Below are 14,771 nucleotides of genomic sequence, written 5' to 3' on the forward strand. Positions count from 1 at the left end.
TACAAGGTTAAGTATTTATACAGTATTGAGGGAGTGATTTTATATTTAGAATAAAAGCTCTTCAAGAATACCCTTGGAGGCCTTAGTCACATGTCCAGACCATTTCAAATAGAGTATTAAAATTACCCTATGCTGGGCAAGAAAGGGTAAAATAAGGCATTTCAGAAGTTTGTTAAGTTTTAAATTTAGGTTGTTAGCTAACCAGAGATAGCCAAATAGAAAAACTGATCATGAGACAGGCATGGCCTTCAAGAAGCACTACGCAGTACTTTTAAAACTTTTTTTTTTTTGACAGAAACCCACAATTAGAAATACATTTTGCATGTAAAGTCAGTACTAAATGTAACTGAAGCAGAAGTGTCACAAAACTACTTTAATTAACGTGAGGTTCTCTGGTTTTTGTTCTCGTCTGTTCTCTTTGATTTCATTTTCATATAAATGTCTTTTGTGACCCACTACATTGATTTCACCACTAATGAGTCCCATCCTTCATATCTAATAGGAAGTAGGAGAATAGCAGTCGTAGCCTGCCTTCAGGACACATTTACTGAGTACTGTACTGTAAGTCACCAGCCCCTTTATTTGTGGGCACTTTATCACCCTCACCTCAGAGATTTAGCAAACATTAAATAGCAAAAAAAAAAAATAGATTGCTAACAAATGGTCCCATGGTAGCTTCAGTAGTTATTTGATGCAACTCAACTCTGAAATGCTGGTTTTGTGGAGCACATGCACATCAGCTGGGCAGCCGTAAAGGGAAGGCAATTGAGAAATGCTTTTAGCTTGTCCTAAAAAAATCTGCTTCAGTTGATGTACCTGTGGTCTAACAGGAAGCAGCAGCCCCAGCCCACACACTGTGAGACCATTGGAAATGAGCGGTGACTTTGGGCTAACTCCAGGTGGCCAAGAGACCAATGGTGATCCACTTAACGAGTGGTTGCAACAGATCAAAGCACCACCGTCACCTGTGTGTAACGGACTTCTGGCTGGGCATTTATCTTACCACCAGAAATAATAGTTGTCATCAAAGTTTTTAAAACAGTGCAATTTAGGCCATATATGCCAAAGCTTTTTTTTTTTTTTTTTAACGTATCATGTTCTTCCATCGTGTAAATATGGATCACAGTCTCTATCCTCTGCATACCAATTCTTAGCTTCAGTTTTATGACATATTGCATATTTATTCATTGAGCATTGAGCCCCAGATGCTGTAAGAGCTATGAAGATAAATCAGGTATGAATACTTTTCAAGAAGCATATGGTCTATTACTAGAATTAAGACATCTAAATAAGTAACTATATAAAACAGAGTAGAAAGCAGTCAGTGCCTTAATGGAGACATAGAATTTGGATTCTTTTGAGGCAAGAGAGATTGTTTCTAGCTGGGGCATCAGGGGGTGCCTGACTTGTCTGGACCTTGTGGAAAATATTTGATCTGCCTTTCTTTCAATGAGTCTACAGAGCATAATCAGCTCTGCCCTCATCTCTGCCAGACCATTATTGTGTCACCATATCTTACAGGCACACAGCCTTTATTACCCACAGTGTGATTGGACACCTCTGTAGGTACTCCTGAACACACTTTTAGAGGGACAATTCCAAAACATTTCCATGATATAATCTGAAGACATACCCATATATTCATATACCTTTAAGTTCCAATCCTCTTTTTGACATGCTATCCTACTGCTTCCAGTTCTCCTCAGGATATCTAGCACTCTCTTTTCTGTTTTTACCCTCTTCCCCCTCACCAGGATTGTATCTTGCTTAATGGAAAGAAAAACAAATGTGTGTGATAAACAACCCTTTTGGAGCATGAAGTATACCTAGATATCTAGCAAAGCCAATGTTTAAAAATCTTTGTGAAGATAATGAAATAATGCTGTAAAAACATTAAACTGAAATAAGATCTGAACTTGGTATGATCCATGTTCAAGCTAACCAAGAATTCTCTCTCTGATGATGTCAAGGGAGATTTTATGGGAGTAGATATTACCTTCTGTTAGCTTTAAAAGATTATGATAATGTCCTGCTTTCTTTGTAAATTCCTATGTATCCACAACTGTGTGTAAAACATTTTTGAAACTGTAATTTAACATAGGTCACTATTTAATGCAAGAGGTCCTTATTATCCCAGGATAATAAATCACTGTTTAAAATGGGAACTAAAATTTCACAGTAAATAAAAGGTTAGATTGGGGCTTTAACTTGGGAAAATGAAAGTAAAATTATGAAAATAAGCTTATTTAATCTTATAGTTAACACAACTAGGTTATAATAGCAACTATGTGCTATTTCTTAGAAGAAAGAATCAAGTGTTTTCCCTTTTTTATGGGGTTGGGGGAGGAGGGAATGCAATTTTTACAGCGAAATTGTAGCCTAAGCCAGTGAATGACGCTCACAATGAAAAAAGAATCATTAAAAAGACATGCAAAGGGCCTTATCAATTTTCTCTTCACTTGTTTATATTCCCATCTTCTTGTTTTGAAGCATCTCTTTTGTTTTCATCCTTGTCAGTTTTTTGTTCTCCAATTGTTAGGTGATATAAATCATGTGATTCTCTATGAAAGACTTTGAAACACTGGATGGAGATAGAAGTTTGTATTAAAAGGGAGAAATATTTGAAGACGACAGATTTTTAGCTGAGATCATTTCATTAGTTAATTTTTTCTTATGATAACATCTCTTTATACATCATCATAAATGTGAATTCTCAGGTAATGAATTCTTAATGATACTCTCGGTATGACAGCATTATAAGTTTATTTATTAATGTACATTATCACAGTTAAACATTTTCTAATTAACACCTAATCAAACAGAAGAATCCATTGAATTAGTTTTGCTTAGTATTTAGATTTTCTCAGAAGAGAAAAATGACCACAAACCAAAAAAATCTAGAGATTATTTAGTTAAAAGACACTTTTCAGACTATATAATTATGCATTTAGTCTGATTCTCCTACCCTTCCTATAACCTCAATTGTGTACAGAAATTTGATGTTTAGAAGATAATCACTGTTGGGATCTTCATTTTCACTCACACATTTGCAAGTCTCAGCCGTCTTCACTTTATTAAATAATACAAAAGCACCAATTTAGACTGGATAGCTTTGTACCAGCAAGAGTTAAAAAAATATATATATATTGTCTGTTCATCCTTTACCTTAGGAGTGCCTGTGGTCTAGAATTTGTTTTTGACTTATATTTAGATCTCCTGATGTGACAACAGCTTTTTTTTCTTTGGACTTTTTCACTTTTTCTCTGAATGTATAGATGATGTGGTGAAGAGGGATCCATCCTCCCTGCTTGTCCCTGGGTCATGGTACATGGCAAGGAGGCTCTCAGGGAACTGTGGACCAACTCATGTTTAAGATGAAATGTAGTTTGTGTCTCTGCTTTCATATCAAATAAAATTGCTTGCACTTCATATCCTGCTCTGCTTATGTTTTTTATAGATGTTTTTCTCTTGGAGTTGATGTATTTATTCTTCTTAATTATTAGTAATTTTTCTTGGTCATCTACATCCTTATTTTTATACAGACACTAGAAATCTCTATACTCATCTCTGGATCAGAGGTACTCTGATATCTTATTTTGTATAATGGTACAAAACAAGATCACAATCTTTGGTCCTTGAATTCAAGAGCCTGATTTCTTTGTAAGAGAGACCTTAAAATTTCCAATCCTTGGTTAAACAGAGAATTCAAATAACTAAGATATTCAGTGTATGAACATTCTGGCTAGTCATGATTTCACTGCACTTCTTTTTTAAAGTCCAAAATGGATCTCTTTCAAACTTCAGGGATTCTTCTGGGATTTGTTGAACATTGAGGTTTTACTTTGGGTACACCTTTCATGATTTAATAAATTTCCATTGTGCTTTTACCGGACCTTCATCTCAGAATATTTAAGTGTTCTCATTTTTGGTGGGTTTTTTTGTTGTTTTTTTTTGTTTTTGGTATAAATGAGAGCACCATAATTCAAATCCCCCTGCCATGTTAAATTGCCCTCCTCTTGATGTTCTTTCTTCATTCAGGGCAATCAGACTCGAACATGGTACCCTATGGTTTCATACAACAATGGCTAAACAAGAAAATATCAGGTTTATAATTTCATAAAGTAAGTTATAGCTATTCCTGGATTTTTCTTCCAAGCCTACAGCTCTTTAAAAATGGAGTTATAATAGAGTTTCTGCTCATCTTTAGATTTTCTGTTTTCATCAGTTACTTAGCTTTGATTTTCTTTTGCTCCTGTGATCTTTTTTCTTAAAGATTATTATTTTACTTTAGTGACTTGATTTTTAGGTATGCTAACTTGCCTTACTGGAAAGCTTAGAAGTAGATCAGTTTTGTTTGTTTGTTTACTTAATGTCCTTTTCTACCCTGCTGTTTAGTCATCACTTAGTAGGATTGATCTATATCTGCACATAAGTTCATCAGAGTTGCTGCTTGCGTTAAGCAAGGCACCCTCAGTGCACGCTGGTAGCAAGGTTGATCGGCTTGCATGTAGGCACTTATCACGTAGGCTTACAGACACTTACAGCTGAAAGAGACCTTCAGAATTATCTAGTATAACCCCAACCCCAGTTTACAGATGAGGAACCTAAGACCCACAGTTACACAGCTAGTGTGTGATTAATTGAGACCAAAATTCAAACCCTGGGATCTTTGTTGAGTTCTTCTTCCACCCATACTATGCTGCTTTGCCACTTAGCTAGGCAGTAGCAGAGTCTAAACCTGAAGCAGACTGCATTGCACTCTGCCCCCTGGGTCCCTGTGTTCTACTCAGGCCATGGGACAGGACACAGCCCTCAGTTCACTCACCCTGAGAAAGTTACTTATCTTTCTAGACTGGGTTTTTTCATTTGTAAGCTAGGAGAGCTAGCCTAAGTAAATAATCCATAAGGATTATTTCAACTAGAGAGGAGCGATTTTGTGCTCGTTTCAGTGGACTGTGCTACCACCTTTAAAAACTGCCTCATTGAAGCGCATTGCTACTTGCTGAACCTCTGAGGAGAGAAGCAGTGTAAATGGAATGTGCATTTCTTTTCTCTGTCATCTGACGTTTAGTGCCACAATTTTCATCTTAAAGTACAGGGTAGGCCAGGAATCTTAGAAGTACTTAAAGAGACAAAAATTATTGGCTATACCAAGTAATGAAGATTGCATATTTTGCTTGCACATAGGGCATTAATAATTCCACTTCCAGTCTGTTCCCATGCATTCCGGTCTTGGTGCCGAAGTGCTTATCTCAACTTTTAATACCAACGACTGACATAAATTAGAGAAGCCTTCATTTCCTAAAAAAGATAGGCTGCTCAAATGAGGTTGTTTTAGTGCTACATGCTAGATGATTTTGAGAACTTCTTTTTGAAGATTCATTTATCTTCTCTCCACTGCCATTATCAAGTGGAATCAGTATAGATTTGAGTGATGTATATTTAACAAAATGCCAAAATCCTATGACATTTAGGTTGTTAGTCAATAAGATATTAATGTTTCCACTTTTGGTGCAGCCTGTTTATTTTATGGATGCAAAGTTAAATGATGTGTACAAAGTCACACTGTTAGTTGATTTAAAAGGCTGGGTCCAAAATCTAGGTCTCCCAGATCCTGCTCCAATTCTGATTTGGCCGTTCTGAAACAGCTTTATCAGTTAGCAAAGTAACACTGCCACAAGTTGCAAATAATACAAAGCTCCCTTTTTTGCAGTTGCTTTTTGGGTGCCAAGAATTCACCAAGATTTTGATTAGGAAAGATATACCAGCTGTATTTACTTAGTGACTTTGTTGCAACATTTATTTGTATCCAGCTCCAGCATAGTTTATGGATGTGCATTTACAGATTAACTGTAAACAGATTTTCTTGACCCTGAATGCTGTTTTCTGGGTCCTTCATTTTTCATAATCACATATCATAGATGACAACCAGGGACAGAGGTAAATAGGGGGAAATAAATTCAGTTTGTTTTATTGCCTGATAAGCAGCCCTTTCAAAGCTCTAGAGGGAGAAAGTTGAAACCACTGGACTCAAAACTACGCGAGGAAATTGCCTATTGTTTTTCATCACATTGCTTCTTCTCCTGTCTTAAGTGACTAAGAGTTAGCCATATATGAGCAAAGATTTCCTCAGGGCACCAGGGAAATCATTCATATAGGAAGAATTTATTGATCACCTTCTTTGTGCCAGGTCGTGTCCTAGGTGGTTGACTGTATCGTGTCGAGCAAAAGAACTTAGACCTCTTGGAGCTCTCAGCTTAGCAGGGGTGGCTGCGCAGATGGTAAACCAGTAATCAAACTAATGTATTAATAAAAATTATGAGAAGCTCTATGAAAGAGAAATTCAGAGTTCTGTGAGAAGGACTATGGAGATGGGGAAAGTACTTGATTTAGTCATCTGAGAAAGCCTCTTGAAGAAGGACATTGAAACTGAAAGCTGAAGGAGCCAGCCATGTAGAATCTGGATAGTAGAATGAAAATTTGACACAGAGGGTGCAAGTGCAAAACCCCTAAAGTTTTTTTACTTGTTTTGTTTTGTTGTTTTTTAAGTTGTGGTTATTTCGGGAACTGAAAGACTAAGGGAGAGGGGAAAGGAGAGATGGGATGGGGATGGAGAGGCAGACTGGGGCCAGATCATGAGTAAGCAGTATATTTTTCTCTGCTGAGTTACTTCCTTATTAAAAGAACATTTGATTCTTATTGAGATCTATGTAGCATTCTATCTGTTAGAGATAGATGGATTTTAGTTTGAATACCCCCAACCTTGAGAATGACTTGGATGGGATATCAGAGAAGCAGGTTCCTGATATATTCTTTCTGAGACTTGTGTTGTCTAGGCCTCAACAGCTAGGGATACAGCAGCATTCTAACAGTACAGCAGCATTCTAACAGTCACAAAACACTTCTTTGATTCAGCCCCCACTTGCAGAACAACTGGACCTCTGTCCACCTCACAGTCCCCTGAGCCACTTTGTAAAGTCCCCTGGTTGCATCTCCCACATTTCCCCTACTGCCAGGGGACATCCACTGTTTCATGCTCTTTTACCCTGGACATTAGCCCTGTGGACACCCAGCTCTGAGTTGATCCATCCTGATGTGGCCTAGACTGGTTCACTGCTTATGCCTGTTGGCCTTTCCTCCTGCTGCTTCTTAGCTTTTGATAGGCAGTCTCTCTCTCTCACTCTCTGTTCTTTCCTAATCTGTGTTCTATTATTTGTGTAACAAGTTCACAAAGGAATATTGACTTTAGGTTCCCTGTTTGTTACAGATATTCTGGTGCTACAAAGCATGGTTTTTTATTACAGTTTCTTTTCTTTAAACTCATGATTGAATGGGGGCTGGGAGAGGGGGTAGAATAGAAAATAATCTGAAAATATTGCATTTAGCATCTCCTCTCCTCTTTCATCCCCATTCAGCCTCTTTTTCTTCTTGGGTACCTTGCTTAGGAAGCATTTCTTCTTGGAAGACATTTTAGTCTTTCTTGACCCCATTCCCAAACTCCATTTTCTTCCTCCCCAGACTTGCTAAGACATGCCAAATCTGAGGGTCACACAACTTGGACTCTCAAGCTAGGATTTTGGCCCTTATCTAAAACCTTGGGGCCAAATGTGTTTTTGGAAATCATAATTTTTTGGATTTTAGAATGGAAATATGGCATGCTATTATAGCACCCTGTAATCAAATAGCATTTTTATAGCGCAACATATGAATATTTTTATTAAGTGGTATAAACAAATCTACAAATGGCCTCGTGTCAGTTCTGGTCAGGTTTAGCCTCTAAATAAATTTGCCACAAACTTAGAAAAAGCTTCCTTATTTATTTATTTATTTACTTACTTACTTACTTACCGTGTTTTGGCTTTTGGAATTGCAGATAAGTGATTATGAACCTATACCCTCACATACACGTACGTAAACATGATCGTTAGAATTTCCCAGTTAAGTCTAAAGCTATCACAAAAAGTCTATAACATGAAATATTACCTTTCTCCCTGCTCCCCTGTCCCCCACCCCCCACCCCTGTTAATCCATTAGTGTGAATGTGACTTCTGTCCTTCCTCCGTGTTTGTGGAGGATATCCTGAGTGAAGTTGATGGTATGGAAGGGTGTATTAGTTCAGCATAAGTTCTCCATCCCAGTATAGCCACACCATCTGGAATGGACAGGTGGACATGCAACAGTGTGACAGCAGGAACTTACAGCATCTGCTGTTCAGAGGCAAGATCAGACATTCCTTGAAACTTGACTGCAAGCTGCATTGTGGATGCCTGACCCATGTCCTCTGTTCACTGCAATGACTGACATGCAGCCTAAGCTATAGCAATGCTTTTCATAGCCAGAGCTTCAGACCAACTTTAAAAACAACTGCTACAAATGCTGCCTCGAGGCTCCTCTACACATTGATGTGCTTCCTTATTACACCTTTAAACTTTACTTAGGTACATATATAACCTGTTCCCCAGTATGGAGTGTTAATAGTTAAAATGACAGTGAATTCCTATGTTGTGTCTGTAAGTATGTATTTGGAATAAGTAGAACTTTCTTTTATAAGTAGTAAAAGAAAATGGAAGCAGAAAATCAGGTTTATGCTGATCAAGTAAACCTTTCCTTCTTTAAGTGTTTTATTCGTGATGCTTTCAACAGGAAAGTGTATTCCTTAAAATTCCATTCTCAGACTTCTTGTTTTTTTAACTTTTATTTTGAAGTACTTTCAAACTTATAGGAAAGTTACAAAAATACAAACACCATACAGAGAACTTCAACATGCCTCTACCCCCCTCCAGACATTTTACCACATTTCTCATATTCTATCCATCCATCCATCCGTCTGTCTGTCTACTCATCAGTCCATTTTTGGAACTTGAGTGTAGGTTGTAGACATCATGCTCCTTGAACACTTACTACTGCCATATATATTTCCTAAGATCAAAGATGTCCACTTATGTAACTATCTTAAGCGCTGTTATCAAGTTCAAGAAATTTGTCATTGATTTAAAGCTTACAGTCTGTTTTCTAGTTTTTTCAAATGTCGCAGTAATGTCCCTTCAAGCCTTTAATTGTCATGGACTCTTAAGTTGCTCTTTTTATTTTAATTGTGGAACATATATACAACATAAACTTTCTTTCCTATCTTAACCACTCCCAAGCATGCCATTCAGTGGCATTAATCACATTCACAATGTTGCGGTACCATTGCCACCTTACATTGCTTAAACTTTTCCATCTCCCCTAACAGAAACCCTTTATACCCATTTTGCATTAACTCCCCATTCTCCCTGCCCCTGGCAACCTGTACTCTAATTTCTATCTCTATGAGCTTACATATTTGCCAGTATTTTCTTTCTAGTTACCATGGGGCTTAAATTTAACATCTGAAATCTGTAACAATCTCATTTGTTTGATCCCAGTTTAACTTCAATAGTATGCATGAGGTATGTTCCTGTAACCCCTCTGTCCCCCCACCTTTATGTAGTTTTTGTCACAAACCACACATTTATGCATTATGAGTACAAACCCACTGATTTATCATTGCATTTTGTGCATTTGTCTTTTAGATCCTGCAGGAAGTAAACCAAAAATACAATAGTAGTGGTATTATATTTATTCATGTAATTATCTTTACCACAGATTTTTATTTCTTCATGTAACTTCATCTAGTTGTCCAGTGTCCTTTCCTCTCAACCTGCAGAAATCCCTTGAGCGTTTGTTGTAGGGCCAGGTTAGTGGTGATGAAGTCCCTCAGCTTTTGTTTATCTGGGAATGGCTTAATCTCTCCCTCATTTGTGAAAGACAGTTTTGCCAGATACACAATTCTTGGTTGGCAACTTTTTGCTTTCAGCACCTTAAATATGTCATCCCACTGCCGTCTTGCTTCCATGGTTTCCTATGAGAAATCGGCATGTAATCTTACTGAGGTGCCCTTGTGTGTAATGTGTTGCTTTCCTCTTGTAGCTTTCAGAATTCTCTCTTTATCTTTAGCATTCTGACAGTTTGATGGATTATAATATGCCGCAGCCTGGGTCTGTTTGGGTTTATCTTCTTTGGAGTTCATTGAGCATCTTGGATGTTTATAGTCATGTCTTTCATTACATTTGGGAAGTTTTCAGCCATTAGTTATTTGAACATTCTCTCTGCCCATTTCTTTCTTCTCCTTCTGGGACTCCCGCAGTGCATATTGTTGGTACGCTTGCTGGTGTCCCACAGGTTCCACATGCTCTGTTAACCTTTCTTCCTTCTTCTTTCTGCTCCTCAGACTGGATGATTTATTTCCTGTGATTTATCTTCAAGTTCACTGATTCTTTCTTCTGCTGGCTCCAATCTGCTACTGAACCCCTGTAGGGAATTTTAAATTTCTGTCACTGTGGTATTCAATTCTGTTTGCTTCCTATTCATAATTTCCATCTCTCTATTGATATTCTCTTTGTGTTCATCTGTTGTTTTCCTGATTTCCTTTAGTTCTTTGCCCATGTTTTCCGTTAGCTCTTTGAGGATATTTAGGACCATATTTTAAAGTCTTTGATATGTCCCAGGATTGTTCCTCCCCATTGATGGTTTCTGATGCTTTAATCTTCTCCTTTCCCTAGGCCATCACTTCCTATTTGTATATTTTGTAATCTTTTGTTGAAACCTGGACATTTTGCTATTGTCATGTGTTATCCCTGGAATTTAGACTGAAGAGTCAGTTCCTTAAGCTTGTATCCAGCCAGTGTTCTGTCAGAGCTGTTCTTGAAAGAAAGAAAGAAATACCTTTCCCATTCTTTGAAGATTGACCTGTGCAAGTACTCTCCTTTAGGGCTTATCTTACCTTGAGTTTAGAGAACAGCTCCAGGCCAAAGCAAAGTGGCCTCCCTGACCTTTCTCTCTGATCTTGTCTTGGTCATGCATGTGTGGCCCTAGGAAACAGTTTCCTCACAGTCCAGAACACTGCACTATCTATGTCTTATGGCCAGCAATCCCTGCCCCAGGCAGCATGACTTGACTGCGCTCCCTCAGTGTTCTGTAGGAGAGTTCCATAACTTCTACACTCAGGACAAGTTCTGGGATGGTGAGTCCCTCAGGCCACTGTCAGAGAGATTGACCAGATATACATGTTCCTAGTATGTTCATGAGAGTTGCTCTGCTCCTCCTAGAACCATGACCAGGGATCTGTACTGGGAGCGTGGGCCAGCTCCACACCTAATGGCTGAGGGGTAAGGGAGAGGCCAGCCAGGGCGCCATGAGATCCTATCTCTTTTAAGTAACTTTTTTCTTTATTCGGCACTTGCCCTGTTACTGCAGTCCTTGAACTGTTTTCTGAAGCTTTGAGAAAGATGTTTCTGCCAGTTCTTGCTGGTTGTTCAAAGCTTCTGTGTGTATGTGTGTGTGGAAGTGTGTGTGTGGTGGGAGTCGGTATGAAGCCCTGAAGCGTCTCAGTCCACAATCTTGAGTAAGGCAGGGTCTATCCTTGGGCTTTTTTTTTTTTTTTTTTTTTTTTTGCAGAAGTATTCAAAGTGGAAGGTGAAATTGGTAGGTTTTCAGTGTACTTGGAATTCTTTGAATAGTGGTTTGAAAACTTTACTCTCTTTACCATTGTTTACATCCTAGAAAATGAAGAAGTTAAGGAAACGACTCTACGAGAGCTTAAAATGCTTCGGACTCTCAAACAGGAAAACATTGTGGAGCTGAAGGAAGCTTTTCGTCGGAGGGGGAAATTGTATTTGGTGTTTGAGTATGTTGAAAAAGTAAGTCGCTACTTGACACTGTTGAGATTGGCTTGATTCTTCTCTTTAGAGCCATTCTTCAATTTGTTTATTACTATCTTTACTATCTAGTATGAATTCATTACTATCTTGTATGACTTGTGAATGTACTCATCATCTGAGGACTTTAGTAATGAAAGGATTATCCATAATCATCAGAAGACCTGAAATATATTTAAGAATTTTGTACAATTTTATAGTAAAGAGATAATCTTACATTTAAACAGTATACTGATTTGGTGTCTAAAGTCTTAGGATCCCTGTCTAAGAAGTAATTTTTAGACTTCATTTATTAAACCTAAAGCAAGGCCTCCGAGGAAGACAGGTAAATTGGCAATGATATTAAAGGATGAGAAAGGTAAACATAAGACACCATGCAAGCATGGGTGGGTGTCTGAATCAGACATAGGGTGGCCAGTGAAACGGCTCACAAAGCAGCCTTTTGTGAATTGCCAGTGCTTTTACTTTATTTGAGGGAAGGAGATGTGCTTGAGGGAAGATGTGGCTGAGAAGATAGATGAAATCACTTGTAGGAATTGGAAGCGTAGAAGAGAAGAAAAGCATGCATTGTTCAAGTTGTCTGCACTCTTGCATTAGCAGTTTTTAAAAAATTATCAACTTAGTGACAGTTTTAATAATGTGGCCTATAGACAGGCACTACAGTAATCAATATTGTCTGCTTATGAATTTCTTGAAGAACACCTGACCTACAGCACTTGGTTATTGTCGAGAACTAAACAAATAAGTGCTTTAACAATAATAGAATAAACAGAAGCCAGACTAACCTTTTAAGAGGTTTCCTTGATGAGCAAATTGGTGGCCCGTACTGATTTCCTATGTTATTGTCTAAAGAAGATGAAAACTGGAGAGGTTTATATTTGCTTTAGGTCAGTGCCAAGATTCTTTCTGTGTCATTAAGTATAGAGTCTCACCATCATCATCACAAAATGGAAAAGCAGTGTTGCCAAAGTAATTGACCAAGTAATGAAGCTTCTGAATTAGTTCAGCCTTTACAAATTATTTTCCAAATTAAAAAAATAATAATAACTACTTTATGGTTGCCTTCCAAAATCTGTTTTAAGGTAGGTTTTTTCCTGTGTCAATTTATTTCTCATAAGCTACCTTCCCCACCAAAATAAAACTAAAAGTTGATTTAAAAAAAGTTATAAAAAACAATTGCTGTACTAGGATCCCAGGGAAAATCAGATGCTCTTTATTTTTCAGTTGCAGTTTTCAGTTTTCACTGCCAAATAATAAAATTTTGACATACCTATTTATCTTTTTATTTCTGTTCTACTCATGGTGATTGTTCATGGTTAATTACAATTAAGTATGAAAAAAATGGATAAATCACCTCTGTGAATCTGTTTCCTCACTGGTTGAGACGATGTGGCATGTCTGAGATCTTTCTGCTGGCGTCAGAGGTCCTATTGGAACTCTAGTCTTCTGAGCCCAGGCCGGGTATTGTTCCCTCTGCCCCTGAGGGTTTTTTTTTGTTTTGTTTTGTTTTAATCTTCATTTTATTGAGATATATTCACATACCACGCAGTCATACAAAACAAATCGTACTTTCGATTGTTTACAGTACCATTACATAGTTGTACATTCATCACCTAAATCAATCCCTGACACCTTCATTAGCACACACACAAAAATAACAAGAATAATAATTAGAGTGAAAAAGAGCAATTGAAGTAAAAAAGAACACTGGGTACCTTTGTCTGTTTGTTTCCTTCCCCTATTTTTCTACTCATCCATCCATAAACTAGACAAAGTGGAGTGTGGTCCTTATGGCTTTCCCAATCCCATTGTCACCCCTCATAAGCTACATTTCTATACAACTGTCTTCGAGATTCATGGGTTCTGGGTTGTAGTTTGATAGTTTCAGGTATCCACCACCAGCTACCCCAATTCTTTAGAACCTAAAAAGGGTTGTCTAAAGTGTGCGTAAGAGTGCCCACCAGAGTGACCTCTCGGCTCCTTTTGGAATCTCTCTGCCACTGAAGCTTATTTCATTTCCTTTCACATCCCCCTTTTGGTCAAGAAGATGTTCTCCGTCCCACGATGCCAGGTCTACATTCCTCCCCGGGAGTCATATTCCATGTTGCCAGGGAGATTCACTCCCCTGGGTGTCTGATCCCACGTACGGGGGAGGGCAGTGATTTCACCTTTCAAGTTGGCTTAGCCAGAGAGAGAGGGCCACATCTGAGCAACAAAGAGGCATTCGGGAGGAGGCTCTTAGGTACAACCATAGGGAGGCCTAGCCTCTCCTTTGCAGCAACCGTCTTCCCAAGGGTAAAACCTGTGGTAGAGGGCTCAACCCATCAAACCACCAGTCCCCTATGTCTGTGGTCATGTTAGCAACCATGGAGGTGGGGTAGGCGAATACCCCTGCATTCTCCACAGGCTCCTCAAGGTGCCCCTGAGGGTTTTAAGTGGAAGGTGACCATCACACCCATCCTCTTAGTGGTGACTGTGACTAACAAGTAGCAATGAGTCTCAGAAGGGAAAGGAGAAAGATGCCTCTCAGGGTTAGGGTGTTGGTCAGTATCTGAATTCTCTTAGGTGATTCTGAGCCATCCTTCCTTCCAGAGGTAAGATGGAATTGGAAAATGCCCTTCCCCACCTCCAATTTGATAATCATTGATCTGTTCTAATAAGCACTTAATACCGATTTGATAAATGAGTGATAAATTAAACTGATAAATTTTTAAATAAAAAATGAACCGTGTTGAATAGAATATGTAATTTCATAGTATATTTACATTAAAAGAGGTTAGTGTCAGTTTTACAAATCTATCCCTCCTTTTGTTTCCACTGGCATTTTTTAATGTAGGCCCTTGTTTCAAATCTTAGAGCATTGTACTAGTAGGTATACCCCATCTTCAAATCTCTCTTATACCTCAATTCTACCACATTAATCTTCCAAAACACTGATTTTATTATGTTACCTGGTACTCAGTATGCACTGTTGCCCACAGGGTAAAGTTCTGAGCAGCAGTGGGTCAGTGAACACTGAAATACAGTAAGAAA

General features: G+C 38.3%; 1 protein-coding gene across 6 annotated transcripts in view; it reads left to right on the plus strand.

The window, feature by feature from the left end:
- The window catches only part of CDKL5 (cyclin dependent kinase like 5), a 163,001-nt gene that overhangs the window by 72,079 nt on the left and 76,151 nt on the right, over positions 1-14,771 (plus strand). For all 6 annotated transcript variants that reach the window (XM_037822864.1, XM_037822863.1, XM_037822866.1 and 3 more), the window contains one exon: positions 11,584-11,720. In XM_037822864.1, the coding sequence (XP_037678792.1) occupies positions 11,584-11,720 (137 nt within the window). The remainder of the gene's footprint in view (positions 1-11,583; positions 11,721-14,771) is intronic.

This window comes from Choloepus didactylus, chromosome Y (genome assembly GCF_015220235.1).
Source record: "Choloepus didactylus isolate mChoDid1 chromosome Y, mChoDid1.pri, whole genome shotgun sequence".
In the NCBI taxonomy this organism is placed as follows: Eukaryota; Metazoa; Chordata; class Mammalia; order Pilosa; family Megalonychidae; genus Choloepus; species Choloepus didactylus.